Raw genomic sequence first — 16702 nt, 5'->3', positions numbered from 1 at the left:
GGGGGGCGGCAAGACCGCCTTTCTCTCCGCGCGTGTGGGCTTCCTTCCGCCTAACCTTCCCCCGACATCATTCGGTGGAGCCCGCAGTAGTTACAATTGGGCTTCTTCCAAGCTGCTACGGTGTACCTTCAAGGTCTATAGAGGGATAACTGGATCGTAGAAAATATATTCAGCTCTATGCGCGGTATGGAAAACAATAGAGAACGAGTCCTCTGCAGGACACGTGACTTGGTCTTCATTAAGTGAAAGAAAGCCGTAGAGAAAAGAGATCGCCTAAGGAAACACACAGGAATCTGTACAGGAACAGTTGAGGGCAGTATAGTTCACCAGAAACAAGACAAAGAGATCAAAACAGTCATATCCCGTCATTATGGAACAATAGCTCTTTAACATAAGAAAAAACATGCCCCGTTTGTATTACCGAACCCAGAGGACAGAACGCCCTAGCTCAAAACAGATGAAGGAAAGGAGTAAAAGTAAAACAAGCGTCAATGGCCAACTTCTAAAACGCGCTGCGCATATTGAGCCTTGACGAATTCATAGCCGCTAGTGAAGCCTTCCCAGATGCCTGGTACATAACTCCGAATCCAAGCGCAGATTACCAGCAGAAGGAGCGGAATCTAGCAATCGTTAGCAGTTGTTCCAAAGAGATACTAAAAATTTGGTGAGCGGTCCTACTTACCCAGATGAAGTACAGATTCCGATCGCTACCAAGACCCTTCATTCGCCGCGCTTGCTGCTCCCGAAGGTGCTTCTGCTGTTCACGAGATATCACCTTCCGGCCAATCCGGATGTCTTTTATATCTTCGTTTTCTGGCTTGGCCCGGACGACCTCCGATGTGCTGGCCTGCGCTTCGAAATGCTGATCGAGAGCTGCCTCCGTCGCCGCTTGGAGCATACTCGACTTCTTCAAACGCGCTGCTTGCCCATCATCTTCGTTCTCTTTGTGCGGGTAGAGTTCCTCATAGGAGGGGAGCTCTGTACCAGTAGGGGCGGAATTGCCCGTCAGCATATCCCACCAGCCATCTTTGGCAGACCGCGAGGTGCTCGGTCGGTGAGGAACCAAATTGGTGATCCGACGCATCATCGGATGGGCTTGGTAGTCAGGCAGTGCGGGCATAGGCGGCAACGCAGGCAAATTGGGGAAAGCATTGGCCACACTTTGCTGGAACTGGTTGATTTGGGCCTGCAGTTGGTTACGCCAAGCAACAAGGGCGGCCGGAGGCGAAAACGGTCGGGCATCATCCGACTCTGCTGGCTGCTCAGGTCCAGGAATCGACACTGGTCGCTCGTGATGCATACTCGACCGGCGGGAGGCGCTATAATCAATTACATCGTCGTCGTCTTCCGAGTCTTCAGAGTCTTCAACAGCATGGTCAAATGAGCCCGACACTGATGAAGAGTCCCAAAGGGAATGTAACGATGCGGAACTGCTGTGCCTGCGACGCGAAGAGGAAAGTGATCCAACACTACGTGAGCGGTAATGACGTGCAGGTATCAAGGCCGCCTGGTGAGCAGGCAACGTCGTAGCGAGATCTGCTGGAGTGAATCCCCTGATGCTACGGGCATTAGGGTTGGCACCGGCAAGACGGAGCCTGTTGACAATATGCGCATGACCGTTCAGAGCCGCAAAGTGCATTGGCGTGTTCCCGGTATTATCCTGCAGGTCAGGATTGGCACCTCGCGCAAGCAGACCAGCCACGAACCGTGTCAGGCCTAAGGAGGCGGCAAAGTGGAGCAGTGTCTGACCTGTCGCAGAGCGCGAATTGTACCTGGGTGGGCGCGGGCTGTCATCAAGATCGACGAATTCAAGGTACTTCCACATTCTACCGTCAAGGTCACCAAGTGAGACTTGCGACTCCAGCCCAGCCACCTGCCGCTGGTGACCACCGCCAGAGCCTCCCGGGAAGTCCTTTTGTAGATTGAAGACACCCTTCATGTCACTGCCCATAATCTGCTGAGCCGTCTGGAATGCATCTGCTTGACTGCCGAGTTTCTGTCCAAGAATACCAAGAGCAAGGCGATACATCTGCAGCTCGCGATCATCGACATAACGGAAGAACTGCTGTTGCTTCGGCATCAGAGGTTGAGCTGGCTGCATTTGACCGAAGGTGGGATGTTCATGCTTGAAAACCACCGCCACAAGCCCGGGCTGAAGTGCAGGAGGTGTCAGGCAATTGAGACATTTATCACCCCAGAACGTGGTAGTAGTGGCTAGAGTGTCACCAAAAACAACTTCCATCCCGGGGTAGAAGCCGCTTCCAAGCAAGGTAACCTCCGTGCCTCCCGTAATAGAGCCTTCTGCAGGTACCAACTTGTGAATGACTGAGGGTAACCGGTTCCCCGCATTGGTAAGTGGTGGCCACATCGGTGTGGACGTGTTGGGTCCCAAGGAGATGTTGTAACTTGGATCCTGGAAATTGTTGCGCGAACCCCCAGGGGTCCCAGGACGGCTTGGTTGGGCGGAGTTCGGTGCAGACATCAATTGCTGCTGTATAAAGTTGTCCAAACTCTGTTGTTGCATGGTGTTAAGAAAGGGATTGGTATCTGCGCCGTTCGGAGTCGGCGGTCCGTTAGGGAACTGATTAGATATGGCAGAAGCAGTGACGAAGGGCCTCTCCGCGGGGGATGCGAACCCGCGAGTGCTAGGGAAAGGTGGATCGTTGTTAGGGGCTGAGGAGCTGGACACGCTACCTGACGACTGCGTGTTCTCCAGCTTGGTCATGGTGAGTTCCGATGGCAGCCTCCCGGAGTTGCTGTGTTTGCGACGCTTGCTCATCGGCCCTTGGAAATCGTTTGGCGATGTCTGTCGAGAAAGACTCCGAGGCGTTTGAGTGTTGGTGGTTGTGCCGTTCGTTGAGGATTGGGACACGGGGAAGGAGCCTGACGTCAGATATTGAGTGTTGAATCTTTGCTGCAGACCCTGCAGATCGGTAGCTGAAGATGACTGAGCTGCTTGTTGCGACGGAGCGGATGATTTGCCTGTATCAACACTGGGGCTCGATGGGAACACGCCAACGCCCGGAAGCTGTGTCCCGTCCGGTAGAGAAGGAGATGGACCAGGAGCTGGTGGAGCGGGAGGCGCATGGGTTTTGTGGTCGTCGGTAATCATGATAGAATTTGTTATTGCCTGAGCGACAACATTATCTTTATAATCCTTGACAGTGAAAATGACTCTGAAACCAAAAGTTAGCAAAATGTCAAAATGACACAACCGCGCAGAGCCGTGTATACGTACTGAAACCCAAGCTTCTCATTCTGATGCCTACAGTAGCATGCGATACGCATTGGTAACTCCACTTGCATGGCCCCTGGAGGAATATTAGGCATGGGAGCGTCGCCAAAGCTTGGCATGGCATTCTTCGATGGCTCGGCCCATTCCTTGACTTCGTTGGTGTTGAAGACGATTACCCTTTTCTCCTCGTCCTTCTGGAAGAGTTCGTCTTCTTCCGGCTTTCTTTGCTTTTTCCTGAACGCACGCTTCCGCTCACGCTGTATACAACCAGGGCAGATCTTGACTTCTCCGCCATCCAGTGGCTTATCGTCTTCCTGCATGTCTTCGGCGGAACGTGGGCTAGAGCTGGATGAACGGTAAGAGTTATCTCCTCTTGCTCTGGCAAACGCCTTCTTCAGTTTCTCTTGATCTTGCATCGCACTTGTGCAAACGAGACTTGTGTGCAACTCCACAATCTCCGGGGATCGTTCAACAGTCGGCGGCGCCAGAAATTTCGGCTTCGAGATAGTGTGGCTCGGCAAGCGCAACTTTTTGACACCATTCGGCAACGGGAAGAGAGTCAGTCTGATAGGAATCTGGGTTTCCACGCGCGATTTGAGGGAGGTGGGATGCACGGTTAGCATGTGACGCTGCGTCGTCTCCTGCTTCATGGTAGTTGGAGAAGGTGACGGTGCGAAGTTGACACCAAATGGGAAGCTACTCGGTCCGAAATTAAGACCCGGGGTAAGCGGAGAACCGCCATTCATGTTAATTCCACCAAAGCTTTCTTCCAAAAGTGATGAAGGTGAATGGCCTCCCCATGGACCCAGTGGCGACTTGGCCTGACTAAAGCTTCGCGAAACGGAGAAGGGCGAAGGCTCCTTGGTATTGCGAGGAAGGAAAGATGACCCATTAATCTGTATTCTACGTGTCAGTAGAGCACGATCAGAACGGCAGCAAGAAAAGAAGAGCGGGAACTCACCGATGAGGCTGAATGCCTGGCTGAAGTGCCAGAAACACTCCGCATCTGGGATTTTGATCTCTTGGAAATTCTGGGTTGCGCAGACTCGGATTTCAGAGGGCTGGGACTGCTGGCAGCACTCTCAAAATCAAACGCAGCATCCATGGCTTTGTTGCTCGATTCAAGATCGGTGTCTGTGGGAAACGCGCCGTCAAGATTTGGAAGGGAAAGATCCAGACCGAAAAGCGATTCTTCCTTCACTGATGACAAGTCGGGATTCATCCAATCCTCCGTCGCATATCCGAACGGCATGACGGTGTTTTCGCTATGGACAACCGACGCAGACGAGGTCACAGACGGGTTTCGCAGATGATTCCGCGGTGATGTGGAGGAAGAGCTAGGAGAAGAACCATCTGGGGACTCGGCGGGTGAGTCAGACGATACAACATTCACTTGTCGCAACGCATCTTGGTCTTGATACGATCGCTTGAGAGACAATTCCGAGGGCGACAGACACGATGGTTCCGATTCCGCGCCCGGGCGGGATGAAGTGGCGCGTGAGAATATGTCGTCAAAGTCTCTCCCTGCATTTTCCGCTGACATCTGCAACCTCGCGGTATCTAGAAAGTCCATATCTTCGTCCTGGTAAGGGTTCCCCATCTCGTCGTCAACGACAATCGGGTCCAGGAAAGGAAACGCAGGCGAAGAGGCAGCCTCTGCCGATCCCATCATTTGACCTTTACAGCAGTCTTCAGAAGACTAGAGGGAGATGCCTGCAATTCTCCCTAGAGTGCCTCACAGCCTGCTTTCGACCCACACCTTACGTGTTTGCAAGCCAGATTGTTGGTACGGCGGACGGTGGAACAACAGGACAAAGGGCGGCCGACTCGGACGGGAATGTGCTGGGCGGGCGCAGTTGCGGGCGCGATTCTCTTGCCTCCGTCAGCAGTACCCCACGTCCATCAACCGAGGCGACAGCGACACAGGATAGTCTAATTTAGAAGCGGATTGAGGGGAGTGGAAAGTTGTGTATTCCCAGAAGGTGGTTCAAAGGGGAACTGTAGGGTTGTTGAGTAAGGGCGGCTGGCGTAGGGGGGCGGAGGCGGAGGCGCGGCAGAGTTGGGAAAAGGGAGTCACTGTGCAAAATCCAGGCCGGGCGTCGGAGCGCAGAAGTTTCGAGAGTAGTAGATGTGAGCGTGTCAATCCGAGTAAGACCTCGAGGAAAAGGACAGGACTGGAGTGGGAGATGTGAAGGGTGACTCGGGAGACGGCGTCCGACCGGCAAGTGAGTCCTGGAGACGGGAGAGAGAGGCCAAGGACAGGAAGGGGAGGGAGGTGAATCAATGGGTTATCTGCTGACTGAGGCACTTTGCTGTAAAACGACGCTTTGCGAGGATTCGACAGTCGCGGTGAGGCCGCCCCGGAGTGGCGCTAGTCCCAAGATGGACAAATGTCGGCCAGGAACGGAGTAACTAGGCCGCCGAGTTTCCATTGGCCGGGGAACGATCCTGGGAGGGGCGCCCGAAGACGGCAACCAGTGATATCGAGGTGGTATTAATGATCAAAAGTTGCGCCTTCCTATTACTCCGAACATTCAGCTACACCAAGTACTATTGCCTTTAAGTTCGGTGGTAGTCGCCGCTCCCAGAGTGTCTGCGTCTGTCATTGATGGACAAGTCCCTGCACACGTAGCGGGCTAGTCAATAGTACTACTATAGTGCAACCAGATCGTGTCCATGCCTTAGTGAGTGGATGCTGACTCCTCCGATCCTCCCATCATCAGTCGATCGTCTCTCTGAGAATATTACGGATACCAAGAGATGTAATACTATGTTGATCCTACGGTAGGCGGGCGGCTCAGTTCCGAGCCATTGGATCAAGCCTGTCAGATCGCACCGCATTTGTGACACATCTGTATGATATCCTCTCCGTCAACCCGACACGCTCAAAACAGGCCTACCCAATTGGGAACATTACAGTACTTGGCCAAGCAGGTGTTCGTCAAGTGCTAAGCGCGTTTCTCTAATAAATACTGGTTAGTTACCGTAGTTACTTGGTATTTGATCAGCCACGAAAGACGAGCAATTCTGCGGATCGGGGAGTGGCGCTTTGTTCGCGGATCATTATGGAGCATTTCTCACCGTCAATTGGTCCAGACTGCATATCTGCGTTTGCCATTCTCAGCAACTTGACCATCCACCACGTACTACAGCTTAAGTATGAATAAGTTCTCTGCGGCTGCAAAGAAAGGAAAGATGACATTGTTGGGGTAATACATCAAATTAAGCAGAGAGGTAGGGTTAACCAGCAGTATTTCGCATCCAGGAGATGCGTGATGAAATGACGCTACAGTGTAACTCCGAATCATCCGTCATGTTTCCCCTTATTCCCACAATGCACCCTCGGGTCCCGATCAGACCGCAACCTGAAAAGGTGACGATAAGCGTCCTGACAGCATTCGACCCAAGCTCACCGTGCGGAGCAGATAAGGTGCCAATAAAATCCCAAATTTTGGGCATCTTCGCTTAGCAAATCAAGTCACCCTGGACAATATATTACTACTAATAGTATATTGAGTCTGCATTCAAACAGAACTCACCGCACTCGTTTTCAATGACTGGTCGGTTGTCCTAGATTATCTGACAACAGGTTTGGGGGATGCCTACAAAGGGGTCCATAGAAGAATGCAGGTTTCAGTCGACAAAAAAAGCCAAATTATCTTCGGCAGTCACAACCATTTGGGCGTCCTAAAACAACTGCATGTCCACGCGATGTATGGAGTAATTGCAATGTGCCTATAACGGTACTTCCGCAGCGAAGATCTCACGGCAAGCCGATTTTCACTAGCGCAAGGACATCAAAAGAGAAAATATATATGTATGAACTATACGGAAGTAGACGGGAAAATATCAAAAGTGTACCGATCTACGTGGGGGTCTATTTCCTCATGGAGTACTTTCTTGGATGGCTGGTCTTTCGAGGATTACCAAGCGGTGTCGATCAGCCATTCCAGGGAGAAACAACTATTCATGAAAAGTCTGTCATTCACATAGCTGAAGCAGATCGAATTGCTAGTGGTGGAGACCTTATATGGAAATAGCGAATTTCAGGATGCTCTCGCAGTCACTGCAAGTTTATCCCTTCAGCGTAGGCGCCAGAGATTATTGTTGATAGTGTCTTTCTGACTTGTTGATGCCCAAACCAGTAGTAAATAGATAACATCGTAAATCGATGGCTATATATATTCAAGGTTCTATGGTACTGACATAAAGCGATAACTTCGGGCGGTACATGAGTCAGTACTATGAAAAATACCATGCCCTACATAGTCTTTCCTTCAAAAGCTGGGTGCAGATGTGTTGCGTGATATTACAAAGCCTTGTGTTCAAAATATGCAAGGACTGCATTTACCAACAGCCGCCTGATCTATGTAGGGTCATGATGTCGCACAGTGAACGCAGTCAGATCCCAAGCTACAGAAGTACATAGGGATCATGACGCCACGTAGTGCAGATTAGAGTAGTAGCGAGATGAGCGCATGACAAAATCCCGAGGCAAGAATACAAGGTTCCTCGCTCAATAAACGTTTGTGTTATATGATAAGTCGCATTATCTATATTTATACTATGCATACGGAGTACATAGGAACGTGAATTTCGAATCAGCGCTGAATGGCTGGCTGGTTATACACAACAAGAAGTTTTCGCTAGTCATAAGCCTAAAGCCAGGCGTAGGAAACCTATTGAGTGTATGTCCAGCCCAAGCATTTCAATTTGGGGCTGGAGTTCAGTATTCAAGTATGCTTAGGCGAATAGCCACGGTCCCAAGGAGGTTCGCAGCTAGGACAAGACGACCGTTCATATCATCTGCAACACCTGACATTCTTATTCTGGCAAGATACGAAAGATCCGCGGGAGAAAAATTATTCCACAGGAGTCCCTCTATCAAACAAGCATACCGATGGCCGTCGTAGAAAAAAGCTTGGTTGGTCGCTGGTACATGTGGATAGCGAACTCCGCCAATGGGTGTGTTTCGGATTGAAGACCCCAACGGTGCAACTTGGTTAGGGGTCCCACCTATCTACCAGTAACAGACTACCACCAGTGAGCGCCCAGACTCCCAAAAGCTGATGAGAATCAGTAAGGGATTGTACTACTGGACAAAGTCGGGCGCTTCAAGAAGCAATAGCGGTCCCTGCATGTGGCGCGTGGACCCTTAGGGTCCTATCGAAAGGAGCTCTTGCGGCCACGAATGTGTTTTCAACTCAAGGACTAGCCAGCAATCCACACCAACTCCATACAGCAGAAGCTGGCTGCATCCAATCAATACAGGGCTGTTGCTTATTAGCCTCCAAGGGGAGTATTAATCAAAGCTGAGAAGGTGAACGAATCAATCATGGGAAGCTTGACTCTACTTCGTAATGTCTTTGCCAAGACCAAGTCCAATGCGGCCCTCCCTGCAATTAAATCGGCGGTCTCAATCTAATTGTCGGATGGGCCCCGGCCCCAGTTATCATCACTATGTATGTGACGGGATGGCACCATCTCTATTGGGTGGCAGGTGGCATTATTGCGCCCCTCCACCTGAGATCTAAACTTGTCGCTGCTTATTTTTTTTTTCCGGCACTTTTTACACAGTACATGGAGAAGCTCCCATAATAGAAGTGAAAAGCCACTGAGGGAGGTGAGCGAGGGTTCAAAAGGGACTAGTGCGCACGTGGTTGATCGCTTGTTACTGCAATACCACCTGACTACAACTGACTATCGAACTACTCTGTAACAATGGTTGGATGGCAGTACTTCACCCCCGGCTTCGAATGCCTTCTCTTCATTCAATCCAAATTGAACGGATTCCTCTATCTTCAACGACTGACATAACCTAAACAAGCCACTTCCGGCGGACTTGCAACAATGGCATTTCTTGGCAGGGCGGAGTTGGAGCCAGAATAGCTCCAGGTTGAAACTCGCCATGTCGCAGACTGCCGCCGGACGGCCAGAGGGGCGCCGGGATTCGGTCCACTCTTCTGCTCTGGTGAGTAGCTAAATCCGCTGGGCCCTTTTCGGCGCCTCTCCGTCTCCCCTTTTTGGACAACGCTAATGCCTAAGTAGTAACTGGCTCCTGCAAGGGTGTCTCGACCTCCAACTCTGGAACCTACCGGCGTGTTTGTGGTCTGTGGTCTAGTGCCTGCTTTTCATCAATCCCAGACTCTCCGCCTGCGACGACCCTATCCCAATCAATTCCGCGTCTCAGTCGGCCCTGTATTCTGTGGGAACCTGACAGCTGCCAAGAAAATCTAGTTGCAGCATGGCTATCGGGGAGTGAACCTTTCATTTATCCTGGTTCGAAACCGTTCGGTCTGAGCTCTGGGCGGAGACTTGATAGAACGGCGACCATGGCTAGCATTATATAAAGGCGCTGGATTCACGTCTTGCTTCGACCTTTCTTCCTTTCCTCCTCATCAGCTTCTCATTCATTTCTTTCCCGGGGTCTTAGAACCATCCATTCTCTTACTTTCCTTTCCTGGCTTCATTGATTGAAGACCGTTTGCTTCGTCACTCTTTCTTTCCCAACCGATCCCTCTTACCCACGATCACGCTGTGCGTTGATTAACCCAAAGCCTGCAAGATGTCTGTCGCTAAGATTGCTGGTGTCGTCCTCGGCTCGGCCGCCCTTGTTGCTGGCCACGGTTATGTGTCTGGTGCTGTCATCGACGGCGAGTACTACGGAGGATACATCGTCTCCTCCTACCCCTATGAGAGTGACCCTCCGGAGACCATTGCCTGGTCTACCACAGCCACTGACCTTGGCTTCGTCGACGGCTCTGAATACTCGGACCCTGACATCATCTGCCACAAGAGCGCTAAGCCTGGTGCTATCTCCGCTGACGTCAAGGCCGGTGGTACTGTTGAGCTTCAGTGGACTGACTGGCCTTCCAGCCACCACGGTCCCGTCCTGACTTACCTTGCCAACTGCAACGGTGACTGCTCCGATGTCACCAAGACTGACCTTGAGTTCTTCAAGATCGACGAGAGCGGCCTCATTAGCGACACTGAAGTCCCCGGAACCTGGGCCACTGACAACTTGATCTCCAACAACAACAGCTGGACTGTGACCATTCCCTCGACCCTCGAGGCTGGTAACTACGTCCTGCGCCACGAGATCATTGCCCTGCACTCCGCTGAGAACAAGGATGGCGCCCAGAACTACCCCCAGTGTCTCAACCTGAAGGTTACCGGCAGTGGTAGCTCCACCTACTCCGGCACCAAGGGTGAAGCCCTCTACAAGGACACCGACCCGGGTATCCTGGTCAACATCTACGAGACCCTGAGCTCCTACGACATCCCCGGTCCTGCTATGTACAACGCCACTTCCTCCAGCAGCTCTTCTGGCAGCTCCTCCGGTGCCTCTTCTACCAGCTCCGCTGCCGCTGCCGCCGCCACTACTTCCAGTGCCTCGACTTCCAGCGCTTCCACCCCCACCACCAGCGCTGCCGCTGCGACTAGCTCCGCCGTAAGCGCCACCACCACTGCTGCTGCTGCCGTTGTCACCGACGTTGAAACCACCGTTCAGACTGCGGTCGCCACTGCTTACCAGACTTCGACTGACGTTGTGCAGGTCACTGTCACTGGCAGCGCCCCCCAGCAGACCCACATCCAGGTCGCCAGCTCCAGCGCCGCTGCTTCCACCCCCAGCAGCTCCAGTGTCGCCGTCTCCAGCGACAACCTCACCAGCTACTTCAGCTCTCTGAGCGCCGACCAGTTCCTCAGCGTCCTGAAGGAGACCTTCTCTTGGCTGGTCACTGAGAAGAAGCACGCCCGTGACCTCAACGCCTAAGCGCCCAGCCAGACGTGGAAGTTCGGATCATATAGACATTCCTTCTTGTTTCTATCTGACGGCTACACGAGCAGCCGTCTGATGCTCTTTTCGCTCCGGATCGGGTATCCACTTATGTACCTATAAAAAATCAATATTGAAGCTGAGACTTTCAACTGTACCGTTCTCTTGTCGTATTCTTGCGCATTGTTTGTATTGCTCTAGAAATAGAATCGACTCTCCGTAGTCGTTGGTAGTTATTTGTTGACGCTCGTAATAAGGACAACAATAGCCTACCGAATGGCTCAAATGATCCTTATTGATGTGGTTACCAGCATACTAACTTGGTAGATTCCTCCCCAATAATCATGATGATACCCGGTGACCGATTCTCACCCAAAAAGGAAGGGACTGCTACAGAGTAATTTACTGCCTTGCTTCGGATAGACTATTACCTCTCCCCACCTTCAAGTTTCTCTCTCATATTAGAGTATCCAAAGTGCTGCTTATCATCTTCTTTCCCTCTCTGCCCAAGCCATCATGTCGCCCTCGCAGGTCGCACCTCAGCAGCCGGATGACATCCCTCCCCTCCTCCCCCCAAATGAGAAGAGTCAGTATCGAATGATCAAGGAAGCCGAATTTAACAACATGCATGACTTCATGTTATCTCATGGATTGAACGCGTACTACTTTGAGGACTACGGTGAAGTGAATCCGACCATAGACACCATGAGACGGTATGATCAGGAGTATTGGGAGGCCGGGCAGCAGGAACGTTACCAAGAGCACTACGAGGATCAGGAAGCAGGACGTTGCGAACCCAGCCCGGGATATTGCGAGTACTGGGGAGCAGAACTGGCTGGGCAAAAATGTGAGGCTTGGGAGGAAGGACTAGTCAATTCTATCACGATCAGTATGAAGGTTACGAGGGAGACCAGAGCCACCACGACTACGAGGACTGCGAGGTAGATACCGTGAGCCGGTCGAGGAATGCTATGACCAGTCAGACTATGGGGTGGATGATGGGTTTTGCGATGATTATTATGATTGAGCCAAGAACTGGTGAGTAGGCCTCTATTTTGTGCTTTTGCTCTACCTAGATGCCGGCGAAGTATACAACAGGACTTGACCTGAAAAGGTTTCGGTAAGACTCTCCGGCAGGTACTACCGCTATCGTTCTACATGATACAGGACAGAAAACTGAATTGTGTTTATAGTGGACGTTAAGGGTCTTTGGCACTCTCAAGGAGTTCACGCTTTGATTGCTAGTGATGATGTTAGTCGGTGATGTATCCGGAGAATGTTTTGAAACCTCGGAAGCGGGGACCACGCGGGCGATTGTTGTTGCGGTAGTCAAATCCATTCGTTCGTCCCCCTCAGCAGATCTCCGAATAGCATCTTCTTCCCTTTATCCACTCCCGGACCCTCCATTCCTACTGGCGTGGGCTGCATGGATTATATTGCCATTTGATACTCGTCTATCGGAGCACTGCACCCTCGTTCCTCCATCATGTTCAAGAAGAAGCCCACGGTACGTTACCCCTCCCCCGCACCACTCTGGGATCGGTCACAACACGGAAAGGTCAATCGTGCCTTTAGAGCTCATTACTCACGCTAGCCAAACGCAGATCAAGAACCTTTCTCCCCTGCGGTCTTCCGACCGTCGGAAGATTGCCGATCAGATAATCAGAGATTACAAGATCGAGGTCCCGCAAAGTGCGCCAGTTGAAACCAGCGGCGACGACTCAGCTCCAGGCGCATCCAACTCAACGGCGCCAAACCTCACCTCCATCCGAAATGCCTTACTTCCCGAGGATTGCTTGACCGCACGCTTTACTACGACCGCCGGGCCCCAGCTTCGCGAAGTACAAGGGACAGTGTATGTTGGAACACATCCGGGGGCCGACGAAAGGATCCTGTGGTTCAGAGTCGACCATGGGCCCGGCGCCGATGGACGCCTCTACCCTACGGTATATACACTTTGGCACAACCCAGATCTGGTGCCACTGCTCCATACTCCACAAATGGTCATGCAGAAACTGCACGGAGGAGCAGACCTGATGACTCCGGGTCTGGCCAATGACCCGCCTTTCGACGAGCGTGCCGTCAAGGGCGCAGTGGTTGCTGTCGCTAGTCTGAACAGGCATACGGTACCATTGTTTGTGGGCGTGTGTGAGATTGACATCTCTGCACTTGGAGAGGTTCAGGGTACGAAGGGACATGCTGTTCGGGGTCTGCACTGGGAAGGCGATGAGTTGTGGGCTTGGAGCTCGTCTTCCAAGCCGGGTCAGCCCGCTCCAGAATATCTAGAGGGGTGGGATGATGAACTGGAAGAGGACGAAGATGTAGGAGAGATTGAAGAGGGAGTGCAGGGCCTAGCAGTAGGAGGTGACGATGCAGTTCAAGCAACTGGAGGCGAGGAAGCATCAGATGAGGCGCCTGATGTCCCGCAGGAGGAGGCACCTGAAGTTGAAGAGAAGGAGCCCACAACCAAAGGTGAGTCTCGCTCAATACAACCTGAGTGTAGCTATACTGACCGCTTGAAGAGATTGACGAGGCTTTCGAAAAGGCCTTCCTCTACTCCCTCTACAAGCTCAAGCAAGATAATCCATCTGCTACCAACCACGGTCTATCTCTACCTGTCCAACCATCTGCTCTGATATCAAACATGATCACACCCCACCTGCCCATATACACTGCCAAGCAAGCCCAATACTATCAAATCAAGAAGACCAGCTGGAAAAATGTGAAAAAGTTCATCAAATATCTGGACAAGCAGCGCCTGGTCAAGTCCAAAGACCGCAACGGCCAAGAGACCGTCATCCTCGACGTGGACTTCAACGACCATCGTGTTGAACAGTTCATCCCTTACAGACTCCCATCCAAGAATACCGTTGAGAACGCAGGAAAGCCTGCCACTCAGGCAAATAACGCCAAAACCGCATCTACACAGAGCGGTGACCCCTCAGTCGGCCAAACCCTGACCGTGCAGACTGTATATCGCCCAACCAACAAACTCACGCCAACCATCTTCCCTGCTCTATCCAGCACCCACCCCAGCAACTACTACAAGTACACCGACATCTCCACTCACCTCGACCAATACATCCAATCTCAAAATCCCCCACTCGTCGACCCCAAAAACAAACGCATCATCACCCTCAACCCCTACCTCGCCAACACCATCTTCACCTCTTCCTCCGCCGATGACAAAAGCACTCTCGCCCGCGGCAAGACCACCCGCGACGGCCTCCTCAAGCGTCTCATCGATGACCACTCCCTCATGACAGCCCACTACGTCATCCTACGGCCAGGTCAAACCCTCTCCGACGTGAAGCCCAAAGCAGGCGCCGCCCCCAAGGTCAACGTAATTCTCGAACGCCGCACCGGCTCCAAGACCGTCACCAAGGTCTGGAACCTCGAAGTGTTCGGCATCATCCCTAGTCTTCTGGCCGAAGAGCTGCAGAAGAAGTGTGCTAGCAGCACCAGCGTGACGCAGGCTACTGGCGCGCCGAAGGGCGTTATGGAGGTGCTTGTCCAGGGAGACCAGCGACGCGCGTTAGAGACGGCGTTGGTGAGACGTGGGTTGAGGACGCAGTGGATTGATGTTGTGGATAAGACGAAGAAGAAGAAATAAGCAATCGGGATAAAAAGGGCTGAAAGAGTGATGGTTTTACATATGTTACCGTTCTATACGTGCAGTAGTTGATGGATATATGTGCAAACCTGGCTATTGCCCTCGATATCTCTACTACTTGGAAGGAACTCAAGTAATGTAGCTCTGGGTATCACTAGTTGTGCACTGCATTAGTATAGGGTGCTGCTGCTAAGCATTGTAATTCCATCATATAACCAGTCGCAATTTTGCTTACCTAGTTCTGTTTCTAGCCTTGTCATGGATTCTTTACAATGGCATACTCACCAGCCAGAAAGAGGAAACTAAATGGTAAAGATGGATTCCAGAACATTCTATTTCGAGTATCTAGAATGTAATATCCACCGAAGAAAGAAAACCGATCAATAAGAATAACCCTTAAAAGGAGAAAAAAAAAATAATGAAATTATACAACGCCATTATGGTACTATGGTCTTCAAAGTCCGGGGGTAGTAATTCGAGCCAAAGTCATGCTTTTTGTATCCCATCCCTTATTCCCATTTTCTCTCGAAGCAACGAATAAATAAGCAACTGTTGTCCTTGATGAGAATTGCAACTTTTCGTTTTTTTGATTTAGATGACGTTATTTCGTTTACTCCTTGGCGTCCACCTTCTTGGCCGGGTGGTCGCCGTTCGCCTCGTCTTCGGCGGCACGCTTCTGGCCGGTTTCGGCGGTGCTCTGAACAATGGGGACGCCGCTGGGGTGTTTTGTTAGTATACATTTGCTTTGAGAGATGGGGTAGGGAAGGTGGTGATCGGGGGGAAGCAGAAATCAATACATACCGAGCATCCTTCTGAACCTCAGTGCGCTCCTCCTTGGGCTCACTCTTCTTGTCGTTGAAGCCGTTCTTCTGGTCAGCCGCGCGGCGTTCCCTCCAGTCGCGGTTGTCACGGCCACGGTTTCCACCACGGCCACGGCCGCGACCGCGCTGGAAGCCACCGCGTCCACGAGAGCCGCTGGGCTTCACGCGGCCAGCCTCAATTTCGCGCACCTTCTCGTCGCAGTAATCCTTCTTGCTCTTGATGAGCAGGTCCTGTCCCTTCCACTGGGGCTTGGGGTCCAGGGCCAGGAAAGCCTTCTGCTTCTCCTCCGACTCGAACTCAACGAAAACACTGCCCTTGAAGGTCTTGTCATAGGCACGACGCAGACGGATGGCGTTGACGGGTCCGTAGGGGGCGAAGAAAGCTTCGATGTCAAGCTGGGTAGTCGGCTCCTCGTCGCCGAAACCCTTGGCGTAGATGCTACGGCTCATGGCCTGGTCCTCGAACACCTTGACCACGTTGTGGTCGTGAGTCTGCGACACGGACTCCGGAAGGGGCGTCTTCCGGCGCACGGAGGTATCGTTATCGGTCAGCTCAAGCGTCTCGGACGACTTGAGGGCTTCAACCACGGCGCTGAAGGGCTGGAAGCGGCGCATGCGCTTGAAGGAGTGCAGAAGCTCCAGAGGAACGGAACGGTTGGCGCTGCCGCCAACCTTGGAGAACAGGAACTTGTCCATGGGCAGGTTGGAGTCAGAGAAGTAGAACTCAACCTGCTTGCGAATCTCGACCGGGTCATCAGTCACCTGCTGCGTGGAGGGGTCAAACTTGGCGTTGTTGCGGCGGTTGAAGCGGCCCTCGCGACCCCGGTTGTCGTTGCGAGATTCCTGTGTTTTGGATTCCTTCTGCTCTTCAGCCTTCTCAGACTTCTCGCCCAGCTTGGCGGCGGCCTCGACAATGCGGGCTTCCTCGGCATCTTCGGCCTCCTTCTTCTCAGTACCGTTGGCGGGGGCTTCGTTCTCGCCCTTCAGCTCGGCGAGGACGTTCTGGACATCCTTCTCAGCCTCAGCGTTGGGCTGGGCGACGGGCTTTTGCTCTTCGGACATGGTCACGGAGCTGTGTTGTAGGAGGATAAGGGGATAAGGAAGGAAATTGATTTATAGGGTCTATACTAGAGTTGAAATATATCAGTCAGTAATTCCTACATATCGTCAAAAGCAGAGTGCCACAGGCAAATAAGTCCAAGATGAGGGCAGGGTGCAATCCCGCGTCAGAACCATGATACGGACCGATTTGGCCA

The 16702-nt window shown here is 52.2% G+C and overlaps 6 protein-coding genes across 6 annotated transcripts; 4 read left to right on the top strand and 2 right to left on the bottom strand.

Moving 5' to 3' along the window:
* Positions 1-151: 151 nt before the first annotated feature.
* Positions 152-5461, bottom strand: BDQ94DRAFT_134378 (putative membrane-tethered transcription factor (SPT23)). The gene is made up of 4 exons (XM_026764452.1): positions 4197-5461; positions 3239-4131; positions 683-3176; positions 152-620 (listed from the first exon to the last, which is right to left on the bottom strand). The coding sequence occupies exons 1-4, from the start codon at positions 4905-4907 to the stop codon at positions 489-491; spliced, it is 4230 nt and encodes a 1409-aa protein (XP_026631683.1). The 5' UTR covers positions 4908-5461; the 3' UTR covers positions 152-488.
* Positions 5462-6974: 1513 nt separating this feature from the next.
* On the top strand, positions 6975-7279 carry BDQ94DRAFT_134374 (uncharacterized protein). Its single transcript, XM_026764451.1, has one exon. The coding sequence runs from the start codon at positions 7051-7053 to the stop codon at positions 7273-7275; it is 225 nt and encodes a 74-aa protein (XP_026631682.1). The 5' UTR covers positions 6975-7050; the 3' UTR covers positions 7276-7279.
* Positions 7280-9160: 1881 nt separating this feature from the next.
* BDQ94DRAFT_134373 (lytic polysaccharide monooxygenase auxiliary activity family 9 protein) lies at positions 9161-11156 on the top strand. Its single transcript, XM_026764450.1, has 2 exons — positions 9161-9206; positions 9284-11156. Exon 2 carries the CDS (start codon positions 9801-9803, stop codon positions 11007-11009), a length of 1209 nt encoding a protein of 402 aa, XP_026631681.1. The 5' UTR covers positions 9161-9206; positions 9284-9800; the 3' UTR covers positions 11010-11156.
* A 372-nt stretch (positions 11157-11528) lies between these two features.
* BDQ94DRAFT_165771 (uncharacterized protein) lies at positions 11529-11957 on the top strand (the record flags this gene model as incomplete). Its single annotated transcript, XM_026770397.1, has 1 exon — positions 11529-11957. The coding sequence occupies one exon, from the start codon at positions 11529-11531 to the stop codon at positions 11955-11957; it is 429 nt and encodes a 142-aa protein (XP_026631680.1).
* Positions 11958-12413: 456 nt separating this feature from the next.
* Positions 12414-15268, top strand: BDQ94DRAFT_134371 (putative RNA binding protein Ligatin/Tma64). Its single transcript, XM_026764449.1, has 3 exons — positions 12414-12519; positions 12617-13484; positions 13535-15268. Exons 1-3 carry the CDS (start codon positions 12499-12501, stop codon positions 14623-14625), a joined length of 1980 nt encoding a protein of 659 aa, XP_026631679.1. The 5' UTR covers positions 12414-12498; the 3' UTR covers positions 14626-15268.
* Positions 15236-16508, bottom strand: BDQ94DRAFT_165769 (tRNA maturation protein LHP1; the record flags this gene model as incomplete). The annotated part of the gene is made up of 2 exons (XM_026770396.1): positions 15236-15341; positions 15427-16508. The coding sequence occupies 2 exons, from the start codon at positions 16506-16508 to the stop codon at positions 15236-15238; spliced, it is 1188 nt and encodes a 395-aa protein (XP_026631678.1).
* Positions 16509-16702: the final 194 nt, after the last annotated feature.

This window comes from Aspergillus welwitschiae, assembly GCF_003344945.1.
Source record: "Aspergillus welwitschiae strain CBS 139.54b unplaced genomic scaffold BDQ94scaffold_2, whole genome shotgun sequence".
Taxonomy (NCBI): domain Eukaryota; kingdom Fungi; phylum Ascomycota; class Eurotiomycetes; order Eurotiales; family Aspergillaceae; genus Aspergillus; species Aspergillus welwitschiae.
This window is presented reverse-complemented; position numbering and strand designations above follow the sequence as displayed.